The 14,129-nt window shown below is 45.3% G+C and overlaps 1 protein-coding gene across 1 annotated transcript; it reads left to right on the top strand.

Annotated features, from left to right (window-relative positions):
• The first annotated feature begins 2,738 nt into the window (after positions 1-2,738).
• LOC128506339 (cell surface A33 antigen-like) lies at positions 2,739-14,120 on the top strand. Its single transcript, XM_053476763.1, has 6 exons — positions 2,739-2,824; positions 4,402-4,568; positions 4,701-4,932; positions 13,340-13,504; positions 13,618-13,734; positions 13,858-14,120. The coding sequence occupies exons 1-6, from the start codon at positions 2,794-2,796 to the stop codon at positions 13,926-13,928; spliced, it is 783 nt and encodes a 260-aa protein (XP_053332738.1). The 5' UTR covers positions 2,739-2,793; the 3' UTR covers positions 13,929-14,120.
• The last annotated feature ends 9 nt before the right edge of the window (positions 14,121-14,129 follow it).

Below are 14,129 nucleotides of genomic sequence, written 5' to 3'. Positions count from 1 at the left end.
AAGCACCATGATGAAAGACTTTTTCAGAAAAGCAAGACCAAAACTTATCTCTGCTCCAGAAGAGAAGTTTGTTTAGAACATATAATGAATGCTTTTAGCCTTGCTTTACAATGTAGAAGGAAATAAATATCAGGAAAAGCAATTGAATTAGAAATTGTGTCCAAACTTATGTGTAAGGGTCCGCCACTAGAGGGCACTGTTTTTATTTTGTGATTTTTGTTGGCCGACTCAGTTTCCCAGCAGGCACCTCGGTCAGGTGATGCGAGTGCACACCTGAACCGAGGTAGCCATCAATCAATCTATAAATAGCTGTTTAGACTGGGAAACTGGGTCGAGCATTTTTGGTAACACCGCTGTCATTTGTGTGGGCATTTTGTTCTGTTTTGTTATTTGTTTAGTTTGTACTTTGATTTTAGTTGTGTTGACTTGGGCTCTCTTATTGGCAATGTTTCTGTGTATCTTGTGTGTGTCTGTGTTAGTGGAGCTGATTCAGTTCCATGCATAGTTTGTGTCCTGTTATGTGTTTGTCCCCCTGCCTGTGTCTCGCCACAGGGCGTGTTACGTGTCTCCCTCTGCCTGTGTCTCGCCACAGGGCGTGTTTTGTGTCTCCCCCTGCCCGTGTCTCGCCAGAGAGCCCCTGTTAGCACAAAGTTAAGTATTGTTTGAGTTTGTTTGTTACTTTGTTTGTATCTTTATACTTTGTTTAACCTTAATTAAAAGACTCTTTTTGGTTACATCACCCCTCTGCCTCTATGCCTGCTCCTTCCGCCCACGGCGTTCAACACCTGCCACAACACCCCGTTCATGACAGAATGCTCGACCAACCAAGGCATAGCAGAGGGGGCTGGGACTTTAAAGAGGCATCCTCACGTGTAGGCCGCAGCTGCAGCACCCTTCGAGCTTCACGTGGAGGTCGCAGCTGCAGCACCCGCCGAGCGCCTCACGTGGAGGTCCCAGCTGCAGCACCCGCCGAGCGCCTCACGTGGAGGCCGCAGCTGCAGCACCCGCCGAGCGCCTCACGTGGAGGTCCCAGCAACACCAGCAAGCCTCATGTGGAGGCCCCCACCTTTTACCTCCACCTTCTTCCAGTAGCCCTTATTCAAGGCTTGCCGCCTTCGGAGCGACACCCCAGCACAGCGTCCAGCACCCGGCTTCGATGTCGGGCACCCACCGCTGCACGGCGGAGGAAAAGCCAGTACTGCATCGGCCGCCCGGATTGGGGGACAACTCAGCACTGTCTTCAGGGGCTCTACTTCTCAGAGCAATACAGTGCTGCCCCCTCTGCCCGGCCTATAACAGCGATCCGGTGCTGCCTCCGCCACACAGTTGACTACGGGAGCTAGCCCGTCGGGGTTGGGTGAAAGGACACGGGACACCAGGGAAGTGCCCCGGGATCACCAATAGCGCTCCGGAGGAGCGGTTTAAGGGGGGGGTACTGTAAGGGTCTGCCACTAGAGGGCACCGTTTTCATTTTGTAGTTTTTGTTGGCCGACTCAGTTTCCCAGCAGGCACCTCGGTCAGGTGATGCGAGTGCACACCTGAACCGAGGTAGCCATCAATCAATCTATAAATAGCTGTTTAGACTGGAAAACTGGGTCGAGCATTTTTGGTAACACCACTGTCATTTGTGTGTCATTTTGTTCTGTTTTGTTATTTGTTTAGTTTGTACTTTGATTTTAGTTGTGTTGACTTGGGCTCTCTTATTGGCAATGTTTCTGTGTATCTTGTGTGTGTCTGTGTTAGTGGAGCTGATTCAGTCCTGTCCTCCTGTGTTCTCCCCCTGCCTGTGTCTCCCTCTGTCTCCCTCTGCCTGTGTCTCGCCACAGGGCGTGTTACGCGTCTCCCTCTGCCTGTGTCTCGCCACAGGGCGTGTTACGCGTCTCCCTCTGCCTGTGTCTCGCCACAGGGCGTGTTACGCGTCTCCCTCTGCCTGTGTCTCGCCACAGGGCGTGTTACGCGTCTCCCCCTGCCTGTGTCTCGCCACAGGGCGTGTTACGCGTCTCCCCCTGCCTGTGTCTCGCCACAGGGCGTGTTACGCGTCTCCCTCTGCCTGTGTCTCGCCACAGGGCGTGTTACGCGTCTCCCTCTGCCTGTGTCTCGCCACAGGGCGTGTTACGCGTCTCCCCCTGCCTGTGTCTCGCCACAGGGCGTGTTACGCGTCTCCCCCTGCCTGTGTCTCGCCACAGGGCGTGTTACGCGTCTCCCCCTGCCTGTGTCTCGCCACAGGGCGTGTTACGCGTCTCCCCCTGCCTGTGTCTCGCCACAGGGCGTGTTTTGTGTCTCCCCCTGCCTGTGTCTCGCCAGAGAGCCCCTGTTAGCACAAAGTTAAGTATCGTTTGAGTTTGTTTGTTTGTTACTTTGTATCTTTATTTATACTTTGTTTAACCTTTATTAAAAGACTCTTTTTTTTTTTTGGTTACATCACCCCTCTGCCCACGGCGTTCAACACCTGCCACAACACCCCATTCATGACATTATGACTAGTGTATGTCTCAGTTTTTCAATGCGTGTGTAGTGTGTAAAAAAAAAAAAAAACGATGATGATAATATTAATAATAATAATAATAAAAGTTTAATATTTGTCTATTATTAGCCTTTTCAAATAACCGTAGGAGCCTCTTATGTATAAAATGAATAGTTGTATAAATAGTTTCTAGGACATCTCTGTAACATATCTGTGGCTGTTATTTTACCATAAGTGGGCGGTTCTTCAGTGGCTTCCGGGACTACTTCAACCCTACACATAGTTTGTTTTTCCCCCGAAGAAGAAGTGCATTTCATTTTAATGCAGACATGATTTTCCCGGTTTATTTGCTTTTTGTGGGTAAGTAAAATTTCTAGCATTTCATGATGTTATTGATATCCAAGGCTAGAAAACAGAAGCTGAATATTAATTAGTTTTACTGGATAAGGTGTTGAGGCCCCGAGTGATGGATTTGTAAATGAATGCCTAATTCTGTGTTTTTCTGACTTTAATTTAAGTCATAAATATTAATTTAAATTAACATCATTTTTCAATCCTTAAAACAATTATCATATGTGATATGTAAGTACAGTTCACATTAAGATAATTATATTAATACTGCACCACTACAAAAGTTCAGCAGCTGAAAACTGACATGCCCGTCCATCACATGTAATCCTTAAGAGCAGCAACATTGCGGAACAGAAAATTAATCCAGACGTATGAAGAAACATTTCTTATGTTTGGATCTAAATCACAACAGTAACTTGCAATGAAAAGACATTCCCATGTCTGCTCTACCGCAAAGACAAATTAACCTTTTACTTATATAACTATATAAATATATAAATATATAGGGCCACTTTTAAAACTAAAGTTAAAAAGTGTGTTTTAAAAAAAATCATTCCACGTTCATCAGAAGCAGTGGCAATGTAGTGCTAGCCATAGTGCATGTTAATAGAGAAAGTGGTTTGGGGAATGTTGATGATGAATCACTATTTTGTTGCATGAAATGAGTAGAATAACTATTTAAGTTGCCAGCCATGTGATATACAGTGGTGTGAAAAACTATTTGAGTCCTGACCTGAATCCTATTGAGATGTTGTGGCATGACCTTGAAAAGGCGGTTCATGCTAGAAAACCCTCAAATAAAGCTGAATTACAAAAATTCTGCAAAGATAAGTGGGCCAAAATTCCTCCAGAGCGCTGTAAAAGACTCGTTGCAAGTTATCGCAAACGCTTGATTGCAGTTATTGCTGCTAAGGGTGGCCCAACCAGTTATTAGGTTCAGGGGGCAATTACTTTTTCACACAGGGCCATGTAGGTTTGGATTTTTTTTCTCCCTAAATAATAAAAACCATCATTTAAAAACTGCATTTTGTGTTCAATTATGTTATCTTTGACTAATAGTTAAATGTGTTTGATGATCAGAAACATTTTGTGTGACAAACATGCAAAAGAATAAGAAATCAGGAAGGGGGCAAATAGTTTTTCACACCACTGTACATTAGGGTGGCACAGTAGTGTAGTGGTTAGCACTGTCACCTTGCACCTCCAGGGTCTGGGCTCGATTCCCGGCCAGGCTCGATTCCTGTCTCTGTGTGAATTGGAGTTTGTTCTCCCCGTGCTTGGTGGGTTTCCTCCGGTTTTCTCCCACAGCCCCAAAAAAAATGCAGGTTAGGCTAATTGAAGTTCCAAAATTGCCTGTAGTATGTGAGTGTGTGTATGTGTGTGTCCCCTGTGATGGATTGGCACGCTGTCCAGGCCCTAAGCCTCCTGGGACAGGCTCCAGGTCCCAGCGACCCTGAATACAGGATAAAGCGGTATAGAAGATGTGTGAGTGAGAGTGAGTGTTTTAGTAGTCAGCACTGTCATTTTAGACTGATATAATTGAGTTGATGAGGGTGATAATGAAACTCCATTTTCCTCCCCCACAGTGATCAACCTGACTCTATCCTTGAATGTTAACATCCCACAACCAACTTATGAGTTTGCTCGGGGTGACACCGGTGTTATACCATGCAACTTTAGACCTCAGAATCCAAACAGCCAGTCGATCATCATCATCTGGAGTGCACATCCAGATAATCCTACTGATAACAATGTAATAAATGCACTTCAATTTCCTTTTTTTTTTAATTGCCCTAGCATTTTTTTTATACATTCTTTTTCTGCCTTTCTTTTTAAATGTACTAATCGTAAGTGAGTTGTTAACTTAAATTCTTTGGTCTCCTAGATTAATATTGAAACATGTTACTACAATGCTGCTGGAGGTGGATCTGTTGAAGAGGACGTTAGTGCCGAATATACTGGCCGAGCTTCAGTTCAGGCCAACATTCCTCTAGGACAAGCGCCCTTGACCCTCAAGTCTCTAACATCTCAGGATAGTAGAGTGTATCAGTGTGATGTTAGAATTCGTGGTGATAAAAAAGGAAAGCTCTCGGATACCACAACAGTAGTGGTTTTGGGTAAGTACAGCAGCTAATAAGTAATGATCTTGCTTAATATTATGCATGAAGCAAATTAATAAGAATTAAAAATTTGTTCTATATTTTCTATATTTCATTGAAAAAACATTCTGGCTTTAAAGTTTTACCTCGACTGGAACATTTTAAATGCTGTTACATCAAAAGTGCACGGATGGCAAGGAGAAGGAAATACAGTATATCATGAGAGTGAAACCTGAGTGCCATAAGTAAAAGCTATTTCTACTCGGTTTTATGTAAATTAACAATATAATGCACGTGGGTCAATGACGTGACGCCCCCTTTTTTCTGTCCGGGTTAATTTTATTTTGCAGAAAAAAAAAAAAAATACATAAAAATTTCTCATCTACTTGTTATACCTTCTTTACCTACTAAACCACTCTAACTTTTCCAAATTTTTAAGTTTTTTATCATTTTTCTGCTATCCGAAGTGCCAAAACACCATATGGGGCGACCGTCCGGCCTTGACTTTAGTTAGGACAACTGGTTTAAAAACACTTTAAATCAACTTAAATATGTCCCTTTTCCTAGTTGGCATAATTTCAAACATGTTTTACACTCATTGACAAAAGTGACAAAACTATAAAGCATTTGCACATATATTTCTATCATGATATACAAACGAATGTTGTCCGAATTATGTTGATTCTATCCATTTCATCCGGGGCGACCATCAACAAACCACAATTTTGGGACCTTTATTTTAAAAAACATCTCAAGGATGGGATACTGCATCAGCCAGACACAAGTGAAGACCCCCTGGAAACAACTGTAAGGTAAATCAGTCTCTCTCATATAGTAAGAAAAAGCTGTTTTTTAACGGCTGTGATGTCGTAGTCACGTTTGGTCATCATGTGGGGCGACCACCCCAAAACTGTGAATTATAATTTTTTTCCACAAATCTATACTTTGATGATAAATTTGATAGTGCTTTGTCACTAGAAGTGTCATGAACTAACCCGGATTGAACAGAAGACGTAGCGATTAGCGGTTAGCCCTTTGTAGCGTGGATGGTAAACCCAAACGCGGAAGCTAGTGAGTAGGCAGGATAACCACGCGAATTAGTCTAAGGACTCTCTCGGAGGGAGAGCAAGGGAAGAACACAAATTCAACCCGCGCCCTACAAACACACACTCGAATCAGAAAGTAAACCCAAGAAAGTGAGTACTCACGTAATGGCAGACGGATGATCTGAACCGACATGGGCGAAACTCAATGACTGAGCAATGTGAAGCGCCATCTTGGCTCCTTTTATGCTTCCTGTTTGTCGACCGTACTACTTCCGGGTCCTAGTGCCGGTCGCAGAACGGGTGTGTGTGACAGTACCCCCCTGTCCAGGACCGACTCCTGACGGTCCTGGGGTGGAGGATACCCGACGACGGTAGTCCCTGATGAGTTCAGGGTCGAGAATAAACCGGGCCGGAATCCAAGATCGCTCTTCTGGAACGTAGCCTTCCCAGTCGACCAGGTACTGGGTGCCTCGGCCCCTAGGTCGCGAATCAAGGATCCGGCGTACGGTGTAAGCAGGGCCACCGTCAATGACCCGGGGAGGAGGAGCAGGGGGCGGGTGGAATCATGGGAGAAGTGGTGAAGGGTTTCAACTGAGAGGTGTGGAATACCGGATGGATTCGGAGCGCCGCAGGCAGCTGGAGCCGGTAGGTGACAGGATTGATCCGGAGGGTGATGTGATAGGGGCCGATGAATCTGGGTGAGAGTTTCCTAGTTTCTGTGTGGAGGTGAAGATTCTTAGTTGACAACCATACCTTGTCACCTACATTGTACAGTCGTCCCGGGGGGTGTCGGCGGCGATGTTGAATGGCGTAGCGGGCATTGGCCTGTTGGATCGCGTGGTTGGCTTGTCGCCAGAGCCGCCGACACCGGCGGACCAACTGTTGGGCTGACGGTACGTCAACCTCCGGTTCCTGGTGTTCGAACATGGGAGGTTGGAAACCGTGGCATACTTCAAATGGGCTTAGGTTAGTGGCCGAGGAGGTGTGGAGGTTAAGTGATAGTTCCGCCCAGATGAGGTAGCGGGCCCAGGAGCGCTGGCGGTCGGCGATGAAACATCTCAGGTAGCGCTCCAGTTGTTGGTTGGTCCGCTCTGTCTGACCGTTGGTCTGAGGGTGATACCCAGAGGATAGACTGCAGGTAGAGTCGATCAGACGGCAGAAGGCCTTCCAGAACCGGGCAGTGAACTGGGGCCCCCTGTCCGAGACGATGTCTTTCGGGAACCCATGCAAGCGGACTACGTGTTCTAATATCAGCTCGGCTGTTTTTTTGGCTGACGGGAGTCCGGCGAGAGCCACCAGGTGCACAGCCTTGGAAAACCGATCGACGATGGTCAGGATGGTGTTCTTTCCCTCGGAGACCGGCAGGCCCGTGATGAAATCGACGGCTATGTGTGTCCAGGGCCGACGCGGAACGGGTAGTGGTTGGAGTTCCCCTGGCGTTGGCTGGTTGTTGTCCTTGGCCCTGGCACACACAGGGCACGCCTGGACGAACTCGTCGACGTCCTTCTTTATCGATGGCCACCAGAAGGCGCGCTGAATGAATTGGAGGGTGCGACGAGTGCCCGGGTGTCCAGAGAGTGGCGATGAATGTCCCCACTGAAGAACCTCCACTCGCATGGGTTGTGGCACGTAGAGTCGTCCAGGTGGCACACCTGCCAGTTCGGTCTCCCCGGTCTGCGCCTGGCGAACTCTCGTCTCCAAATCCCAGTAGAGTGGTGCGATGATTTTTGATGCAGGAAGGACAGGCGCGGGGTCCGCCCGGGGGACGTCTTCCTCGTGCTGTCGGGAGAGAGCGTCTGCCTTGGTGTTCTTGGATCCCGGGCGGTAGGAAAGATGGAAATTATAATGTTAAAAAAATAATGCCCACCGCGCCTGCCTGGGGTTGAGTTGTTTCATGTTCCGGATAGTAATGAGATTTTGGTGGTCAGTCCAGACAATGAACGGCTCCCTGACGCCCTGGAGCCAGTGACGCCATTCCTCCAAAGCCCACTTTATGGCCAACAGCTCGCGGCCCTCTACCCCGTATCGCTGCTGAGTGGAGTCAAACTTTTTGGAGAAGAAACTACACGGGTGTAGTTTCTGGTCTGGACCTCGTTGGGAGAGGACGGCCCCGGCGCCCACATCCGAGGCATCCACCTCCACAACGAAAGGTTGGTTTGGATCTGGGTGAAGAAGGATTGGTGCGGTAGTAAATCGATGACACAGTTCGTGAAAGGCGGAGATGGCGGCCGGGTTAAGGGTGAAATGATGGGATGATGGGCGAGTCAGGGCGGTTAGGGGTGCTGCAACCGTACTGTAGTCCCGAATAAAGCGACGGTAGAAGTTCGCAAACCCGAGAAATCGCTGAAGCTGCTTGAGGGTCTTGGGTAGGGGCCAATGACGCACAGCTTCCAGCTTCTGCGGGTCCATGGCCACACCCTGGGGCGAGATGACAAAACCCAGGAACGTGGTGGAGCGCTCGTGAAAAGCGCACTTCTCCAACTTACAGTACAGTTGATGGACGAGCAATCTCTTTAGGACCGCCCTGACATGTTGGACATGGACATACTCCTCCATCGCCTGCGTCTCTGTGGTGGATAGGGAGTAAAGGTGGCCGAGGGGTGGAACGGCACCCGGCTGAAGGTCTATGGCCTTGAGCCGGGTAAGGGCTCGTAAGGGCGATGAGGAGGCAGGTGTGTGGCACACTTCTTACAAAATACTTCAGCCAGGTCCCGATATGCGGTGGGGATGGCGTTGGTGTCGACGTCGGGGGCCTCGGACTCCCTAAAACACGTCCCAGCCGGTGCCCGTAGACAGAGTTCGGTGCAGGTCGGCCCCCACTGTAATATCCTGTTCTGTGTCCAGGAGATGAGGGGGTCGTGTTGAAGGAGCCACGGATGTCCAAGGATGATGGGAGGTGATGAAATGGAGGTGAGGTGAAACTGGATTGATTCGTGATGCTGGTCGATGATGAGGGTGATGGGTTGAGTCTGAGCAGTAATGGGGCTGGAGGAGAGGGGGCGACCGTCTACAGACGTAATCCGAACAGGCTGGGATAACGCCTCGATCTTTACCCCCAATTCTTTGGCATAGTTAGAGTCAATAAAGTTACCTGCGGCACCAGAATCGATGAACGCAGTACTTCGGACCCGTTTGTGACCAAGTTGGAGGTGTACCTGGACCGTGAGACGAGAGACGCTGGAGGTCGTGGCAGAGAGGTGAAGATGGCCCGGTGAGCTGCTCCCATTGCTCACCGGGCCTGGGCGTTTCCCGGGCGATGAGGACACACGGCTCTGTGGTGCTCAGCTGATCCGCAATACGCACAGAGCCACTCTCTGAAGCGCCGTTCTCATTCTGCAGCGGTCAGGGAGGCGCGTCCTAGTTGCATGGGTTCCCCGGCTCCAGTGTTAACCACGGCAGGAGGTTGAGAACCAATGTGTTCAGACATGATGGAAGTGGCTGGGTTCGATGGTCGTTGAGTGGTGGAGGCGAAGGTGGGTGCTGGCGGCAGGGTCCTCGGGGCTGGCTTCGGACGAGAAAGAAGGCGCTGGTCGATCCGGAGAGCGAGCTGAATCAGCCCCTCCAGCGTGGCAGGAAGTTCTCGCCCGGCTAGTTCATCTTTGATCCTAGAAGCCAGCCCCTCGTAGTAGGATGTCCGGAGCGCGGCTTCTCCCCAGGTGGTCTGGACGGCGAGAGTGCGAAAATCAGCTGTACAGCGGCTCACGGACGATTCCCCCTGCCGCAGGTGGTATAGCTTGGTGTCAGTTTCCACCTCGCTCGCAGGATGTTCAAAGGTTAGCTTTAGCTGGCGTGTAAATTCCTTATATGAATGGGCGGTGTCTGAATCGGAACGAAGGACTGCCGTGACCCACTCAGCTGCCTGCCCCGATAGCAACGAAACGAGAAGTGCAATGCGCAATCGATCTGTGGAGTATTTGGTGGAATTAAACTCGAACACCAGATCTAGTGCAGTTAAAAAAACACTACACCTCCCGTCCGTGCCGTCCCATTTATCCGGAAGGGAGATAAACACATCAGAAGTTGAAGGAGAAGAGGGGGGGGGCGGAGCTGCAACCACCGCGACGGGAGGCCGGTTAGCCGCGCTAGTAACAGCTTCGCGGAGCGCCGCGTTCTCCCGCCGAAGCTCCGCCACCTCGCGGCGCAAGGCCGCGACGTCTTGGGCGCTCCGGCGAAGAGTAGCAAGCTCCCCGGTTAGCTTGTCGATTAGCTCAGCGTGCCGGTTCACCACATCGTAGAGGTGCGAGTGATCCGCTGGGTTTACCGCTCGTGGCTCAGTCATTCTGTCATGAACTAACCCGGATTGAACAGAAGACGTAGCGATTAGCGGTTAGCCCTTTGTAGCGTGGATGGTAAACCCAAACGCGGAAGCTAGCGAGTAGGCAGGATAACCACGCGAATTAGTCTAAGGACTCTCTCGGAGGGAGAGCAAGGGAAGAACACAAATTCAACCCGCGCCCTACAAACACACACTCGAATCAGAAAGTAAACCCAAGAAAGTGAGTACTCACGTAATGGCAGACGGATGATCTGAACCGACATGGGCGAAACTCAATGACTGAGCAATGTGAAGTGCCATCTTGGCTCCTTTTATGCTTCCTGTTCGTCGACCGTACTACTTCCGGGTCCTAGTGCCAGTCGCAGAACGGGCGTGTGTGACAAGAAGAAGCTAGTTTGGTTTCTGAGGCTAACTGTTAGCCTGTTATACTTAAGTAAACTTGAAAACATCATATGGGGCAACCGAGTATCATGTGGGGCGACCACTGCTGAGTGTGTTAAATGATAGATATATGTCCTATATTTGTAGTTTTCATATCCTATACATCATTTATATACATAGAGTTAATTGTTTAAGCATAATTATTTTTATATTTTATCTTTTTTTATTATTCAGCCATTTTCCATTCCTTTTATAGGGAGAAACATTTATTTTTTTGTTGTAGTAAAATCCTACAGGAAAAATGTAAAAAAAAAAAACAACTACACAATGACATTCTATTTATCTGACTATACATGTATTAGTCATTTAAAACAAGTTTTATCCTATTTTACCTATTTCCTAGATGGCACGATTAAGAAGCAAAGAGAGACTGCTCGTCATAGACAGAAAGTCAACTCCGACCCTGCAGCAAGAGCAGAGTATCTCAACATCAAAGTACAACGGTTGTTACAGTTTCTTGCATAAATCCACTGTAGTCACGACAAGTCGTTTGCTGTGTTCTGTAGCTTCGGTAGATTACAGTTACAACTTATTTTACTGTATCCTTTACCTCACAGTCTCACGGTCAAAAGCTTGTGCTCTCCACACCTTTCTGTATCCTTCCGTGTCGTAACAACAACTTGCAACTAACGTGCGTGACAGACATGCAACTACACAACTGTGGGATGATGTAACAGAACAACTTATGAAATGATGTCACAATACAACTTACGAGTATTAAGTGCTTAAACTAATAAACTCGATTAACTTAACGTACAATGCTTAACTAACAAATTGAAATGAAATAAACACAACAACAAATTACAAGAATGAAATATGGCCATTACAATAAGAAAAGAAAAGGAAAGGGCCAGAAAAAGAAACTTATTATTTGTGATATTTGAAAGTTGAAAGGTTAGTTGAGATGCAAGTAGTGTTCATCCCTGTCCAATAAATCAAAAAGGTTTTATGTCTGTCTGAAACAGTCCTGCCCACTTCTGAACAGAGAAACTGCCAAAACCCACATTCAAAACCAGACACAGAAGCACTTTCAGCAAGAAAACACATCTGATAACACTGTCATTTTAAACAAAACTTTGTCTCCTTAGTAATTGCTTCCAAGTCATTCGAAATTGCACTTTCGAATACTTAAAACTAAAAAACTTTATATAATAAAGTTTTACTAAAACTTCTGCAAATAAATATACTTATACCCTTTCTTATCTATTTTACCATTTGTTTCTATTGCAGATAAGTCACACAGTCCTTACCAATTATGGAAGTCCCCAACATACGAACGAGTTCTGTTCTGAGAGCTCGTTCGTAAGTCCAATTTGCTTGTAAGTCCAACAAAAATTGTTTAGGTACTAGGGTACTAACACAATTGCCTATAAACAGTATAAAATTAAAATGTTCTATGATTCTGTCCTTGTACTTTAGAATTGTGCCGTGGCCATTACAATAAGAAAAGAAAAGGAAAGGGCCAGAAAAAGAAACTTATTATTTGTGATATTTGAAAGTTGAAAGGTTAGTTGAGATGCAAGTAGTGTTCATCCCTGTCCAATAAATCAAAAAGGTTCCAAAAAAGAGATTCTTTACTCAGCTTCTTAAGTTCTTGAAGCATTTAATGTGTGTTGCAATAAAAATTATATAATTTTAAATGTTAATGTCCTTCTGATTTGTTATATTTAAATGTTGAAATGTTATTCGAATAAAAAGAGTTAGATTTTCTTTCGTCTTGAACTCTTTTGTGTACATTTTAACTGAAATTTTTATACCTGTGGTTTTCTTATCATTTGGGGCGACCATATGTCATGTGGGGTAACCAACAAATGGCAATAATTACACTAAATTCATAACCAAATATCCATCAGTTTAGCCTCAAATATTAATCAGTGGTATGCTATTGTTGAATGTGTAATATCTGTATAAATGCTAATTCAGTTTTTTTGCTTTTGTGGTAAAAATCAGTATTGTAACTGGATAATGAGGGAGACTGATATTATAGAATAAACTTGTGAAATAATGTTTTTCATAAAATAAAAGGGCACTAAAGTTTATCTTTCTTCATCAGTTTATCTATTTACTGATATGAATCCAACTAATCTTAATGATACATAAAAATGGGAATTTTAAGATATATTACGGTCGCCCCAGATGACTTTTTTAAGGCTATGTATTATAAAATAAGTGTAAAAACATTAAAATGTAATTTTTTTTTACTTTTCTTTATAAAGGCATGTGTACACTACATTCCAAATGTTTAGAAAATGGCAAAACATATCCATATTTTTGGTATTTTAAAATTGGCCTATTAAAAAGTCTTATCCGTCAATGACCCACATAAAGATAATAAGGCAGCACTAAATCTTTCGCCAACTTAATGGTAATCATTCGCCTGGAACATTTTAAATGCTGTTACATCAAAAGTGCACGGATGGCAATGAGAAGGAAATATATCAGCACTAAATCTCTTGTCAACTTAACGGTAATCATCGGGATACTGCAATTTTTAGTCATGCTGCTTTATTTGTGTTATGTCTATTTGGAACCTTTTTGATAAGAAAAAACTTTGTTGTAGGGTGGCATCATTGCATCCTGCATCCAGAGACCTCATGCAGTCTCTTGTAGAAAAATAAATTGCAGAGCAGTAGTTCTCACAGTTCTTTTTTCTGTTAAACAGTGGCTCCTTCCAAGCCCATCTGCGCCATTCAGGGAAGAGCAGAGTTTCACGAGAATATCAACCTGACCTGTCATTCAGACGAGGGCACGCCAGTACCGACATACAAATGGCAAAGCTATGATCTAAATAATAATTCCCGACCAAATCCTCCCAAATCCAAAATTGGTATGTGTTTGGTTTTGAATCGGTGTCTGTATATAGTGTCAGTTATATACAGTATATCTGGACACTGTTTTTTTTTTTTTTGCTATCATAACCATTTTTATGTCTGTCTTTAGTGAATGGAGTTCTGTCACTTTTTAATATTTCCAAGGACACCAGTGGTTATTACATCTGCATGTCTGTTAATAAAATCCATTATGCAACCTGTAATCTGACTTTGGCCGTCATGCCACGTAAGTTTAAAAAAAATGTTTTTTAAGTGTACTGTTTATCCTGCTGGAATGTTGATTCTCTTATATTATTTAATGTTTTATTTTAACTTTATTTTCCTGTTTTTGTGCTGCTCTGTCCATCAGCATCCATGGACTACCAACCCACAAAAGGAATAACTGAAGAATGTGCAGGAAATTGCCAGTGGTGTACATGAAAAAAATGTGAAAGAACACGGCCTTTATTTAAAATTATGTGCTTTCTGGCATGACACTTTCATTAAAAAGCAAACAAAGGGGGTTTAATTTTCTAAAATCTTCTGAAATTTTACATTTATAGTTTAAACTTCATATATATGTCATTGGGAAGTATTTGTGTAATGCTACACTATTTGATTAATCGTTTAAAATTTAAGCCC

Source organism: Clarias gariepinus, chromosome 18, assembly GCF_024256425.1.
Source record: "Clarias gariepinus isolate MV-2021 ecotype Netherlands chromosome 18, CGAR_prim_01v2, whole genome shotgun sequence".
NCBI lineage: Eukaryota > Metazoa > Chordata > Actinopteri > Siluriformes > Clariidae > Clarias > Clarias gariepinus.
This window is presented reverse-complemented; position numbering and strand designations above follow the sequence as displayed.

Bases quoted from the DNA above. Each gene is read 5' to 3' on its own strand.
- LOC128506339 (XM_053476763.1), top strand. From the start codon at position 2,794: ATGATTTTCCCGGTTTATTTGCTTTTTGTGG. The intron at 2,825-4,401 runs GTAAGTAAAATT...CCTCCCCCACAG, and splicing joins GGTTTATTTGCTTTTTGTGG to TGATCAACCTGACTCTATCC. The intron at 4,933-13,339 runs GTAAGTACAGCA...TCTGTTAAACAG, and splicing joins CACAACAGTAGTGGTTTTGG to TGGCTCCTTCCAAGCCCATC.